The sequence below is a fragment of the Ochotona curzoniae genome, unplaced genomic scaffold, assembly GCF_017591425.1.
Source record: "Ochotona curzoniae isolate NIBS_2020 unplaced genomic scaffold, NIBS_Ocur_1.0 contig_66, whole genome shotgun sequence".
NCBI lineage: Eukaryota > Metazoa > Chordata > Mammalia > Lagomorpha > Ochotonidae > Ochotona > Ochotona curzoniae.
In genome coordinates this window covers 20,160,103-20,174,349 of record NW_024466512.1, presented here as the reverse complement: position 1 = coordinate 20,174,349, position 14,247 = coordinate 20,160,103, and the positions used below count along the sequence as shown (strand labels likewise).

At 52.3% G+C, this 14,247-nt stretch overlaps 1 protein-coding gene across 1 annotated transcript; it reads right to left on the bottom strand.

Moving 5' to 3' along the window:
* Positions 1 to 4,717: 4,717 nt before the first annotated feature.
* Positions 4,718 to 7,803, bottom strand: CALHM3 (calcium homeostasis modulator 3). Its single transcript, XM_040992503.1, has 3 exons — positions 7,517 to 7,803; positions 6,104 to 6,359; positions 4,718 to 5,212 (listed from the first exon to the last, which is right to left on the bottom strand). The coding sequence occupies exons 1-3, from the start codon at positions 7,801 to 7,803 to the stop codon at positions 4,718 to 4,720; spliced, it is 1,038 nt and encodes a 345-aa protein (XP_040848437.1).
* Between the last annotated feature and the right edge of the window lie 6,444 nt (positions 7,804 to 14,247).

Below are 14,247 nucleotides of genomic sequence, written 5' to 3'. Positions count from 1 at the left end.
TCCAGCCTGCTGCTAATGTACCCAGGAAGCAGCTGGCTCAAGAACTTTAGTCCAGCTCCAAGTATTGCAGGCAATTTGGTGGGGCATTTAGCAATCTTGGATCTGGTTCTCTCTGCTCTGTAATTCCTAGGTCATGAGAAGGCATGGATGTAAAGGACTCAAAGCTCTGTTCATGTGGGGGAAGTCTCACCCCTAGTCACCCCCGTGCCACGTGCCCAACCTTGGCCTTCTAGTCTCATTGCATTGTCCTAGCAACCATCCCATGGCCAGGGATCACTGAAACATAAACTTGACTCTGCGCTCCCCTCCGGCTTTCAGGAGTTAGGAGTGGTATGAAAAACAGCATGCAAATGTCCTGCTCCCTCCCCCTTGCAGGTGCTGTGCCTTTAGGGAAATACCCAATTTGCCTAGGACAGTGTGTGTAGTGGTCTGGTGTTGGGGGTGAAGGGCAGGGAAGGTGGGGTGCTGCACCAACCAGCAGCTGCCAGAGCCTCCAGGGACCAGGGCAGTAGGCGAGACCAGAGCCCAGAGCGGGATGTAGCTGTCCAAGCAACCCAAATTGGCCAGGCCGGGTTAGCAGAGTTGTAAAAACACTCCCAGTGTGTCTTGGTCTGTTTTCTGTTGCTAAGAACACAATACCATGGAGAGTGTGAGTTGTGGAGAAAAAATGTTGGTATGTGCTCACGCTTCTGGTCCAGGGTCAAGGGCCCCCATCTGGCGCTGACCTTCCTGCTGGCAGAGTCTAGGAGCATCACAGGACATCACAGAAAGTGCTGGAGCCAAGGAGAGTGCAAGAGACCCAGCCAAGACAGCCCTTATGCAGACTCAAGATAACCCATTCACTGGTTCATCAGTGAATTGGCTGGCTGGCTGAATCCACTCCTGAAAGCATTGGCCTGGTCATCTCCCAGATTTTAATGTGAGCTTAGGAGGGAACAAGCCCCCTTCAAACCATAGCTTCCTGTTGCACCAGCCGAGCCATACTGGGAACAATATTTTGTGACAAAATTGCAGTGCTCACTCATAATGTAACCATATTTCTTACAAAGCTCAGCCTCCATTCCAGGGATTTGGGGCCATGGGACTACATTCTGGCACACAACTTTAACCCCACCCCTGTTCATTTTCCCTGCTTTTTTCTTCTCTGTGAAGCTGAGCCCAGAAGCATCACCCGTGCCTCTGTGCCCCACCCTTCCTCCTCGGCACTCCTGCCTCTCTCTGTCTCTCTCTTAAAGATTTATTTATCTGAAAAGCAGAGTGACAGAAAAAGATATCTTCCATATGCTGGTTCATTCCCCAAAAGACCAGAGAGGTTGGAGTTGATTCAAGCCAAAGTCAGGAGTCAGAAACACCACACCCAGGCCTCTCCCTTCTCCCTCTTCCCCCCAACCTATCTAACTGCAGGGCAAAGTCAGGGTCCTGAGTCAACCGCCCGAGGCTCCTGCAGACCTGGCAGAGATGGGACTGCAGCTGCCCAGGCTGCAGGCGGGGAACTTTGTGCAGCCAAAGCCCTTATTTTCAGCGCTTCCTGACCTCTCCAAGTTGCCTCTGTGTCTCCCAGAAGGGGCTTTGCCTACAGGATGGGATGGAGGCGGGGAGGCTGGAGCTGGCTGGCCCTCCAGCTGATTTTCCACTCCTGCCAGCTTGCATGGTGCACGCTGCCTTGGGCTGGCTGCTCCCTTGCCATCAGCCTATCTTCCCTTCCAGATTGGAAGCTCCATTAAGATAGGACAAGGTCTTGGGGCCAGTATGGTGGCATAACAAGCTAATCCTCTATCTGTGGTGCCCGTGGTTTGAGTTCTGGCTATTCTACTTCTGATCTAGCTTCCTGCATATGACTTGGGAAAGCAGCAACAGATGGCTCAGGTCCTTGAGCCTCTGCAACCATGGGGAGACCCAGAGGAAGCTCCTGGCTTTGGTTTTGGATTGGCTCAGGTCTGGCTGTTGTGGTCATTTGGGGAAGGAATCAGCAGATGGAGAAAGTCTCTGTCTTTCCTTTCTCTTTTAAAATCTGATTCACAAGTAAATATAAGAAAAAAAATGAGGTCTGTTTTGCTCTGGGCACTTGAGGCATTCAGAAAGTAACTGTTTCATGAGAAAACTTTTTCATGAGAGAAGTCTGCAGCGCCCCTGGCCCGAGGCTAGGCCTCTGTTCTCCCTTCCTTCCTTCCTTTAGATGCTCTGCATCCTCTTCACACTTCTCTTTCCACTTGTCGAAACCTTCCCCACCCTTCAAGACCCATTCTGGTGGCACTTCCACCCTGAAACCTCTGATCTTGCAACTTGGAGCTCTAATCTCTCTGCTCAACCCAAGGTATATGGCTTGCCCCTGGTATACAAAGATCATAATAAATTCTGTTCCCATCTCTGTCTCCTTAATAGACAGTCCTCCTGGGGGTCATGGGCAGGCCATCTGTGGATTTCCTCTATGCCTGGACTGCTAGCTTCCTAGGCAATGCTCAGTAGGAGACTTAAAAGGCAGGTGGTGGCTTTTTATAAGTGAGCTGTTTCCTTGGAGCTCACAGCACGGTTCAGGGGCCTCCTTTGCACATGCTGGGTGCTGGACCATCTCCAAAGTTTACCCTCTCCCTCTGCACCCAATCATTGCTAATCATTTGCCTAAATGGTGCCCTGCCTCAGACATTTGCATGGCCTGCCCACAATCCACCCTTGGGGCCAAGCCAGGATGCAGGGATTTTTCTGGTCTCAAAGGGTCCTTGAGAAGAACCCAGGAGAGCAAAGATGGCCTGACAGAGGTGGCTGGGCTGCCGGGGTCACCCAGGGGCCCCTGCACTGCCCACAAGGCTCTGAGGAAGTAGAAAAGCCAGAGTGAGCCCAGCACTGCCTGACTGTGACCACCATTCGTGCTGGATGGGCAAGGGAGAGCACGCCGGATGTGTGTGGCGGATGAGTCATCAGGGGAGGGCAGAGGCTAAATCTTCCCCAAACCCTTCCTGTGGAGGCAGCCGGAGACTGGTTGGCAAGTCCCCAGCGTTTTTGGGTTTTTTATTCTGCATCCATTCCTGGTTCTGGTGCTAGGCTCACCAGGTGCCATCAGAGGTGGCAGGCAGCAAATATCCCTGGGAACGCCTAAGCAAGGGACTGTATGAGGCTGTCAGGGCTGGGGATAGCAGGAGAGCAGACAGCTGATCTGAGAAACGAGGCTGGGCAAGGCTAGGTGTAGAAGGGGTGGACCTGGTTTAAGTGAGGGCCAAGTGTGTGCTGGGCAGAATCAGGCTGGACTGCAACACCCATTGGTTCCAGTGGAAGACAGGGCTGGAAACAGAACCGACCCAACAATTGCAACCACCAGCTGATTGGGTGATGGACTGTACCAGGCCCCGTACTTGCAAGGACACAAGAAACTGGTCTGGGTTCACCTCAGACAAAGTTTCTTTAGGGATCCACTCAATTGAACTGCCGGACTCAGATCCCTAACCAAGAAAATACAGAGGACAGAACAAATCAATCAAATGCCCTAGCCATATTTTGGCAGTGAAAAACAGAGCAAACGGAGACTCTAAGATGAACTATGCCAACCAGTGGATTCTGCAGCGATTTCTTTATGCTTGCAATGGCGAGATGGGCAGCAATTCATAACTGTTGAACTATCAAAACCACTTGAGCAAGATCCTCAGAGCATGCCCCACATCGGGGACCTGGGATGGGTGGGTGGGAGACTGGGTGGGGCTTCACTCTTTACCTCCCCTTTTGCCCCCGATATAGAAAAAATGTGGAAATCATAGTCTTACCCAGTTTCCTGCAGCCCTTGAACCCTGTGCCCTAATTAACTATGTAAAGATTGTCAAAAATAAAATTAAAAATAAAAATAAAAAAAAGAAGTGGTGGACTTGGGCAAGAAGCGGCTTGGAGGGATCAGCGCCCTTGACATTCAGACACAAAATCATTACCCCCTCCCCCCACAGGCTGGGGGTGGAGGTGGGAATCTACAAAGCTTTCTGCCTGTGGTGGCCCTCCAGAAGCATTAACTAATGTTTTTGAGAGGAACTTGTTGAACTTGCTAGAATTTATCAGAAAGGTCTTGGTGGAAGCTTCTGGACACCCAGTGAAGGCATTGACAACAAACAGAACTATCCAGAAGGCAGGTGCAAAAGCCAGGTCTAGAGTTTTCCATTCTAAAAACTTGGAGTAATAATCATACAGCCTGCACTAGATTATGAGAACTGATTTTAATCTATGGGGAGAAGCTGGAAGCTTCCACCTCATTTTCTTTTAAAGATTTACTTATTTTTATTACAAAATCAGATATACAGAGAGGAAAATCTTCACTCCCCAAAGGACCACAATGGCCGTTGGGCCCTCCTCAACTGCTTTCCCAGGCCACAAGCAGGGAACTAAATGGGAAGTGGGGTTGCTGGGACTAGAACCGGCGCTCATATGGGATCCTGGCGCGTTCAAGGAGAGGACTTTGGCCGGGCGCTAGGCCACCGCGCCGGGCCCCACCTCGTTATTACTTAGCATACTTAGCATTGACTGTGGTAGGTCCGTTTGGCTCCCTCACGGGAAGCATCTGTTTTACTTGGGAACTAGTTAGAGATGCAGACCCCGGGGCCCAGCGTGGGGGCGCTCTGACTTACAAACTGTATGCTGCGCTCAGGTGCAGCGCATCCATGTTAAGGTTTGCAAAAGGCAGACTAGGTCATCTGGGTAAAGTCCTAGGGGCTTCACGCGAATCGCGGCAGGCCTGGGCCAGGCACTACACATCCATGTTTGGAGAGGGCCTGGCGCTAGTGGCCCCAACTAGGGCACGGTGGTTGAGGCCAGCAGCCCACAGTCCCGGAGGCGCCGAGAGGTCGAGTGGTGGCTTGCTGGAGTACCACCTGCTTAGGAGTTGGTCCACCTGTTCCCGGCTGCACACGGCGCGCAGGTGGGCCTTCTCACTGCCACCGGCCAGGGCTTCCGGACCTTCTGGGCTTCCGGCGGTGGTGGCTGCTGCGGCTGCGACTGGGACCTGGCGCAGCCCGCGCGCTCGCAGCTCGCTCTGCATGCTGGCGAAGAAGTGCAGTACGCAACGGTGGGCGAAGTCCCGCGCGTGCTCACAGCACGTCTCATCGAAGAGCTTCTGCTCCAGGTCCACGTAGTTGCTCCAGTATCGGCGCTGCAGGAAGACTGTCTGGTCGAAGCAAGGCCTTAGGCAGCGGGCCAGGAAGGCTGAGAGGATCAGCAGCAGGGTGAGGCTCCAGCCGATGGCCTGTGGTGAGGGGAGGCACAGGTCCGCGGAGGGCGGGGCTCCAGGGGCAACTCCACCATGCTCCTGCTCCTTATCCTTTCCACCCACTTCCGATTCTCACCTGCCAACCATCCTCTTATCCATCCTTCCTCACATTCATTCTCACACCCTTGCCTCTGTTCATCTGTCCGTGCCGCTATCCATCCTCTCACAGGACACCTGATCATCATTTTCCCATCCAGCCATCCTCCCAACCCTCCTTTTGTCAATTATCCACCCCCTTAGCATCCATCTCCCTCCCTCCATTCCTGCTTCCATGCTCCCATCCTACCTTCTATTTATCTATCCCAGCAATCCATTCGCCCTTCCACCTACCCACTCTTTACGTCCCTTCCTCCCATCCACCTTCCTATCTAGGCAGGCATCCCTACTTCTTTTGGTGGTGGAAGCGAGTGAGGAATAGGAGGGGGAAATGCTGTTCCGGCCCAAGAAAAAGAAAAACTGGAAGCAGCTCTCAAAGGCCAGAGGCCACCCCTCTTGCTCTTTCTTTCTGCGCAAAGCTCCAAGCTCTTCAAAGGCCACTGCAAGACCTGGAGCAAGCATGTGGTGGTGGAGCAGAGGAGTTGGGTCAATAAGTGGTCATGGCTAACTCAGGTGGGAAGGATGAGTGTGTTTGGGAAGAGTATGTATGGGGTAAGGGCTGGGGCAGGGGTTGGGCTTACTGCCTCCTGAAAGAGGATGGGCATCTGTTCCGTGTCCTGCCATGAGTCAGTGTCAAGAACTGTGCTCCTCCAGCTCCCTCCAGCCATGGAGCCTTCTGTTCTTTGTGCATGCATGGGCTAATCCTTGATTCTTCCATGCCCCAGCCTATCTGGGAAAGTGTGTGGGCTGGGGAGGACCACCCGTACTTACCTGTGATAGGCACCGTAAGTAGCGAGCCACTGCCTTTCGGGCAGGGCTGTCCCTGACCAGCTCATCCTCCTTGCAGGGTATCTTGGCCAGGAAGAGCTGCACCTGGCTGGGGGTCATGTTGGCAAAGTCCAGAAACTTCTCGGGGTCCACAGAACTGCTGAAGGCACACACGAAGCATTTCCCATCCAGGAGGGCCAGCAGGATCCAGACGAGGGGGGCAGCCAGCGCCCTCTGTAGCACAGAGGAACACATGTACCTGACCGGGAGAGGAGAGAGAGGGCTCCTGAGGGCTGGGAATCAGCCTTGGCAGGAAGGACTGGGAGCGGCCAGCGTGGACTGTCCAGGAGGGCTGGGCAAAACTCTGGACGAAGTTGTGGCTAAGTAGGGACTGCAGCTCTCTATGGAGACCTCTGTACCCCAGTGAAGAGGGGGTCCCTAAGACTGCTGGCACCAGGATGCTGAGGAGATTCGTGCTCTGGGTCTGCAGTGGACCTGCCTAGGTCCAGAGCTAGGTGCTGCACTGATGGATTGTCCTGTTGGTGTGGACAGTCTGAGCATCCCAAGCTCCCAGAGGATTCCCTGCCAAGCTGGGGGAGGTGACCCAAACCAGCTTTCATCCCAAGACTAGTGGCTGGTGCACAAACACCCAGCACCCAGGGGGCCAACTCTAAGAGCTTCTCTGCACTCTTAGTCGTTCACTGTCACATCCTCTCTGAGCCTAAACCCAGAGCTCCAGCCAGTACCTCCTGCCGAGGCAGCAGCTCTACCCCCAGCCCTTCTGCCCACGTCCAGGTAGCCCACCCTGCCCTCTCACAGGCCTCGGGTACCTTACCTCACCAACTTGGAACAGGAGCTTAGCGGAGCCGTGCCTACATAATCTCAGTGCATGTGAGCACCCCATGGGGCTGTATCACAGACTGCATCAGTCCCTGAGATTGTGTGGCTGAGGTTGCGTCTACACGGGAGGCAGCTGCTGTTTGCAGCTGGCCGCATGCACATGCCCTGCTCAGGGGTGAGTGGTCAGTGGGTAGTGGTCGCTCCAGCATTTTCCATGGAGGACAATGTGGCTAGGAGGTGGAAGAGGAAACTCATCTTTCAGTCACATTAGGTTCACCAAGGCCTTTATTAGACTGTGACATGCTTGCCGTGGATGGCCGTTCACGCATGCATTACATCTTGACTCTCAGCAAAGACGTGGCCTGGGCAATTCCTATGCTCACAGCTCCAGCCATGAAAAGGTGGCAAGTGACAGGGACAGAAAGCCCTGGTCCAAGGGACACTGGCAAATTGGCCTCTGGGCTGATGATTGCCACGGGGGGGGGCAGGAAGGGCACACCTGGCAGTGCCTGTGGGATAGATGGGGTTGGGATGCCCCTGGCTGCATCCATGGGGTGGCGTGGGGCCAGAGCTAACCTGATGATGCCTGGGTCCTTCCTGCGGTGCCCAGTGGGCCGGAGCCATTCCTCCACCATCACCACGGACTGCCGGTTGGCCAGGAGGCCGCAGAGGAAGAGGGCCAGCGGGGGTGTGAGCAGCAGGCCCAGGCCATAGAGGGCATTGTAGCGTGCCAGGCAGGGGCAGTTGAAATCAAAGGAGGTGTATAGCTTGACCGTGATTGCAGCTAGCAGCAGACAGACGCCATTCATCACTGACTCTGAGCTGGACTGCAGGTGCTGGAAGAGCATGCGGAACTTATCCATGGCTCCGCTGAGCAGTCATCGGCCGGGTGGTGAGGCTGGGGCTGCTTTCCTGGCCAGGGACAGGCCACACCGGGTGGGGAGCCTGGGGTCTGCAGGAGGCACTCTCCTGATGGTCTTCCAAACCTGTCTCTGAGGCCAAGGGCTAAAAGCAGAGGCAGGCTCTCTCCAGAGAAGGTGTCCGTGCTCAGCCAATCGCCCAAAAGTGTCCCCACTGCTACTCTCCTCTGCCCCTGGTGGACACGTCACTGGCCTGTGACCGGCTGCCAGTCCAAGCATCCCTAGGCAAATGGGCCCCGCCCTCTCGCTCCACCTCTCCCCAGCCCAGCCTTCTCCTCTTTAGGGCCTACATTTATTCAGGCCAGATTGTCAGTGGGACTTCCTTGGAACAGGAAAATTCTGGGTGTGATCAACTCAGCACTGATGGGTGTTGATAAAAGCTGGGGGTTGTCTGCCCTTGATCAGAAACACACCTGACTCAGCTAAGCCCAGGAGTGTTGGCGGTGGGACCCGGTCTTGGACTCGGACACCTGCGACACCCCATATTAGCCACCCGATCCCTTGTGAGGGCGATTTCCCAGAGGGTCACGGCCGCTTGGGAGCCCTCTACTCCTGAGGGGGTGACCGGGCAAGCGGGGTACAAGGCTGAGAGACCTCAGGAGCCGCGGGGGGGTGGAGGGAGGGGAAAGGAACCGAATGACAAAGAAGTAAAACAAAAAAGCTTGAGCTGCAGCTGACAGAAATGGCCCACTGAGACTTGAACTTGGCTTGCCAGACTCAGAGTCCAAAGTGCTCAGCACGGAACCTGTGATGGAGCAACGTTCTACTCATTGCAGATGCACAAGCCCTTTCTTCACCTTCCTTGTCCACCCCCACCGACCCCACACCCGGGCTCCTTTGCCTAGGCGGTTCTCCCAGCCAGCCTGGTCCCCCGCTTGATTCACCTGAGGCAGAAGGAGGCGCTCCCAGCTGGAGTTCTCTCTGTGGTTCTCTGTAGGTGTTTGTCTCCCATCATGGGACTAAGTCCATTTGGAGACAGGGAACACTTTGGCAAGCCTTCCTCTCCATCCCTCCTCAAAGTCAAGAACCGCAGGTTCCCCCGGGCTCCCGGCTGACTGGGCATAGAGTTCACCACCTGGCACTGTCCTCCATCCAGACTGCCAGCGGTGGGGGTGGGGGGGTGGGAGGAAGCAGTGCACCTTCCCGGTACTGCCCCCTCGTGGCCGGGAGACCCTTCTCCCTCTTACGGAAGAGAGCGTGGCAATGAAATTGTTATGTCTCTGTGTATTCTTTCACATTATTTGTAATTTACAGAAAGGATATATCCTTGTGTTCCTCGTGTTGAAGAAGAAAGGAAGACTCCCAAAATGAAAGAAGAATGAATCAGTTGTTGAGAGGGGAAGGGAGCAAGAGGGAGGGCCTCTTTGGGTTGAGAACTCCGGGAAGGGAGCGCAGGTTGTTCTGAGGGGGTCTAAGGAGAGCCGCTCTTCCCCAGGCAACCAGCAGCAGGCCAGTGCGCTGAGCAGCTTCCTCCTGAAGGTGCCTTCCCTCAAAATCTGTCCCCTTCCTCTTCTGCTCTAAGTGGCTCTGAAAAGCATCTTCACCTCCCTGATGGTATTGTTTAGGCTGGCCTAAGGCTGCTCTGCACTTGTGAAATGAGGGTTTGGTCACTTGACAAGTTCAGCTGTACTTCCGATCCAACGCTACAGCGTTCCTCAACTTATTTCATGTCATATATTTGTTCTGACTACCAAATTCGGACCTTTTATTCCTTTTTTTAAAAGAAATGTTATTTTATTTTGATTGAAAGTCAGACACAGAAAAGAGGAGAAAAGTGAGAGGAAGATCTTCTGCCCAGTGATTCACTCCCCAAGTGGCTGCAAGGACCACCAGCACCAATCACGTGATCACCAGGCCCTGTCCACGTGATCAGCAGGCCCTGCAGCCCCAGCAGCTTTCCTGCCTGCTGACAAGGCTGTCTTAGGTTGCAGGACAAGTGTGTGGGCTCTGGTGCTGTGGACCCACCAGAGGAAGAGCAGGAAGCGGCGTGGATGTGATTTCTGTCAAGTCACACACAGCTCCAGCCGGAAGCCACTGCTCCCAGGTAGGACTAACCCCGAGGGTTCCTGTGACCCAAAGGTGTATGTATGGCGCCCCCTGCTGGAAGCATCTGCTCTGCCCTCTGTGAGTGTTGTATGTACCCATGCCAGCTTGTGCAACACATGCCTGAGTGCTTCAAAAAACTTGTGGCAAAACAGAAATAAAAGACTAGTTTGTTTTGGTGGGGAAAAAAGTTGAAAAAAAGGATGAGTGAAGATATTTTAATCCTTGAGTATGAAAACCTAGACCTGGAACAGTAGCCTAGTGGCTAAGTCCTTTGCCTTGCATGCACCAGGATCCTATATGGATGCTGGTTCATGTCCAAGATGCTCTACTTCCCAACTGCTCCCTGCTAATGGCCTGGGAAAGCAGTCGAGGAGAGCCCAAAGCCTTGGGTGGCTGAACCCACATGGGAGACCCAGAGGAAGTTCCTGGCTCCTGGCTTCCAATGGGCTCAGCTCTGGCCATTGCAGCTGCTTGGGTAGCAAAGCAGTGGATGAAAGATCTTTCTCTCTGCTTTTCCTTCTCTGCAAGTCTGATTTTTCAATAAAAATAAATAAATCTTTAAAAAAAATAAATCATGAAAGGAGGCAGTGCAGGCCCATATGATCCTGCCATCCCAGTGTGTCAGTATGGGCTGGGGCTCGCATTCCTGGAGCTCAGGGTCTGGACTTGCCTGGTGGGGGCTGGGAGCCTGCTGGTGCCACACATGAGGTCTGGTCTGCTGTGGGAGATCAGGGAAAGGTTCCATGATGAGAGGGTCTGGGAAAAATGTCACTAAACATCTTCCCCAGTGCCCCTTGAGTCTGTGGGTGGCAGAGATCCAAGTGCTTAAAAAAAAAAAGATATTTATTTGAAAGCCACAGTTGCAGAGACAGAGAAGGAGAGACAGAGAATGAAAAATCTACTATCTGCTGGGTCACTCCCCAAATGGCCCCAGTGGGTAGGGCTAGACCAAACCAAAGCCAGGAGCCAGGAGCTTCATTTGAGTCTCCCATGTGGTGCTGGGGCCCAAGCAATTGGGCTATCTTTTGCTGATTTCCCAGGTACATTAGCAGGGAGCTGGGTCAGAATTGGAGCAACTGGATCTCGAACCACGTAGAATGCCTGCATCACAGGCAGGGGCTTAACCTGCTACAATACAATGAACCCCTCGAGCTCAAGTACTTGAGCTGTCCCTTGCTGTCACCCAGGATGTGTATCAGCAGGAAACTGGATCAGAAGCAGAGCTGGATCAAACGCAGGCATTCCAATACGAGATATGGGCATCCTAAGAGGTTCTTTAAGCTGTTGACCTCCACTGGTAATCAGAAAAGAGCAACTAGGAATGTTTTTTAAAGATGTTGATGGGCTTGAGGTTCTCTGGACCCTTTCCCCCGGCCATAAAGGTGATTTTAATTAGGTTCTGCTGCCACCTAGTGGTGATCTGAGCACGTGAGAGGGATTGTGGAGGCTGTTGTGGGACTCCAGGGCTTCATAATGAGAGAAAGCTTTGTCAGCTTCATTGGGAAAACAGGATTCCCCAAGCTGCAGGCCTCTTTAGAAATACATTAAAAAACTTAAGAGCATTTATTGTTTTAAGAAAGGCAAATTTACAGAGAGAAGGGCAGAATAAAAGATCTTCCATCCTCTTGTTCACTCCTCGAATGGTCACAACAGCTGGAGCTGGGTCAATCGGAAGCCAGGAACTTCTTCCAGGTCTCCCACATGGGTGCAGGGTCCCAAGGCTTTCGGCCATCCTCGACTGCTTTCCCAGGCCACAAGCAGGGAGCTGGATGGGAAGTGGGACCACTGGGATTAGAACTGGCGCCTATGTGGGATCCTGGTGCGTGCAAGGTGAGGACTTTAGCTGCTAGGTTATCATGCCGGGCACCCACATTTTAATTTTCTAAACTTTAATTAATTTATTTAATTAAAAAAATTTGATTGAGAGTTATTTACTTGCAAGGCAAAGAGAAGGAGAGACACACGCATCCACACCCAATTATCTTCCCTTCATTGGTTCACTCCCCAAATTGCTACAAGCCATAACTGGGACAGTTCAAAGCCAGGAGTTTCCTCTCTTCCGCGTGGGTGCAGTGACCCAAATATTTGAGCAGTCCTGCTGTTTCCCCAGGTAGTCAGCAGGGAACTGGATTGGAAGTGGAGCAGCTGGGGCACAAGCTGGCACCCATATGGGATGCTGGTGCCACAGGGGGAGGATTAGCTTGCTTTAGCACTGTGCTGGCCCTGTAGTGTAGCTTCTTTTCTCTCTTTCCTCCTTTCTTTTTTTCAGATTTATTTTTAAAGATTTATTTATTTTTATTGAAAAGGAGGATATACAGAGAGGAGAGACAGAGAGGAAGATCTTCTGTCCAATGGTTCACTCCCCAAGTGAGTGCAATGGCTGGAGCTGAGCCAATCCAAAGCCAGGAGCCAGGAGCTCTTCTGGGTCTCCCACGTGGGTGCAGGGTCCCAAGGATTTGGGCTGTCCTCAACTGCTTTCCCAGGCCACAGTCAGGGAGCTGGATGGGAAGCCGGGCCACTGGGATTAGAACCGGCGCCCATATGGGATCCCGGGCATGCAAGGTGAGGACTTTAACCACTACACTATCGTGCCGGGCTCCAAACATCTTTGAAAAGAAAAAAGAATTTTTATGGAAAAATTGGAATGATAATTGAAATAATAGTAATGATAGTAGTAGTACCTACTTCATGAGGTTGCTTCCAGACTTGAGTGGACTGTTGCTAAGTCCTTCACCCAAGGCCTGGTACAGAGAGAATGCTGCATGAATGTCACCTGTCACTGTGACATGAACAAGTGGCCTTGGATGGGTTGTAGGCGCTGCCCTTGGAAGCATGGCAGACCCCCAAGCTGGCCGTCTCTTTTTGACACTGGCATTTTGCATTTTGCTTTTTGCTTTTTGCATGGCTCTCTGCACTATCCGAAGTCCCACTGGGAGTGCTCTCACACAGGCTGAGATTTTACCCAGGCCACTGCAGGCTTTGTAAGGACCTACATGAGACCGGGGCAAAAAAATAAACAAAAAAAATTCATGTCTGGCTCTTAGGGGAAATTTTGAAATTAACCAGTGTTTGCCTGGAGACCTAAACAGTGAATGATGTATCTACTGTCATCATTCTCTATGGTGCTTATAAAGATTTCATTATGTAGAAAATGGGTGCAGATTCTTATCATTTGGCAGGAAATCCAGTATGTGTGTGTGCTGAAATTAAGCCAGTGTAAATTCAGTGAGTTCCCAGCAGTCTCAGGACTCAAAATGCCAAGTTTGTAAAAACCCCTTTGAAATCTTAAAGACAAGAAAACTGTGCTTTGGGGTTGGAGCTTTGGCACATCAGGTTGAGCTGCTGCTGCCTGTTGCCTGCACCACTTTCTATCCAGCTCCCTGCTAATGCACATGGAGAAAAATGAGGAATATGATGTAGATGTTTGGGTTCCTGCACCTGTATGGGAGACCTGGAGGAAGCTCCTGACCTCTGGCTTTGCATTCGTTTGGGGAGCGGATGGAAGATCATTCTCTGTATGTATAATTCTGCCTCTTTTTATTGGAAAAGCAGATATACAGAGATGGAGGAGAGGCAGAGAGGAAGATCTTTTGTCCTATGGTTCACTCTCCAAGGAGCCGCAATGGCTGGAACTGAGCCAATCCAAAGCCAGGAGCCAGGAGCTTCTTCCAGGTCTCCCACACTGGTGCAGGGTCCCAAGGCTTTGGGCCATCCTCGACTTCTTTCCTAGGCCACAAGCAGGGAGCTGGATGGGAAGTGGGGCTGCCGGGATTAGAACTGGCATCCATATGGGATCCTGGCACATTCAAGGCAAGGACTTTAATTGCTATGCTATGGTGATGGGCCCAAATAAATAAATCTTAAAGGAAGAAATAAGGAAAATGACATCTAGTGTGGGGTGTGCTATATTGTAATGTATTTGTCCTAAGGGATTTGAGCCCTAAAGATAAGAAGGGTGCTATGAAAATCTTCCAGTTGGTCCTGGGTCCAGGGGTTACCTCCCAGAGGACAAATCTGTGGAACAGAGAAAAGGACTAGGGCCATATGCAGCCACCCCTGGCAGTCAGGCTTTGTTTAAACAGCTTCCTCTTTGCCAGAACATCTGACTGGAGCCCAGTTCGAAGTAGATCTATTTTTTTATAAGATTTATTTAGGGCCTAGTACGATGACTCAGCAGCTAAATCCTTGCTTTGCATGTGCGTGGATCCCCATATGGGAGACAGTTTGTGTCCTAGCTGCTCCACTTCCCATCCAACTCCCTGACTGTGGCCTGGGAAAGCAGTGGAGGACGGCCCAAAGCTTTGGGACTCTGCACCTACATGGGACACCTGGAAAAAGCTC

Excerpts from the sequence above, each read along its gene's own strand:
- CALHM3 (XM_040992503.1), bottom strand. The coding sequence starts at position 7,803 with ATGGATAAGTTCCGCATGCTCTTCCAGCACCTGCAGTCCAGCTCAGAG. Across the intron at positions 6,360-7,516 it reads AAGGACCCAGGCATCATCAG|GTACATGTGTTCCTCTGTGC; the intron begins GTTAGCTCTGGC and ends TCTCCCGGTCAG. Across the intron at positions 5,213-6,103 it reads ACTTACGGTGCCTATCACAG|GCCATCGGCTGGAGCCTCAC; the intron begins GTAAGTACGGGT and ends CCCTCACCACAG.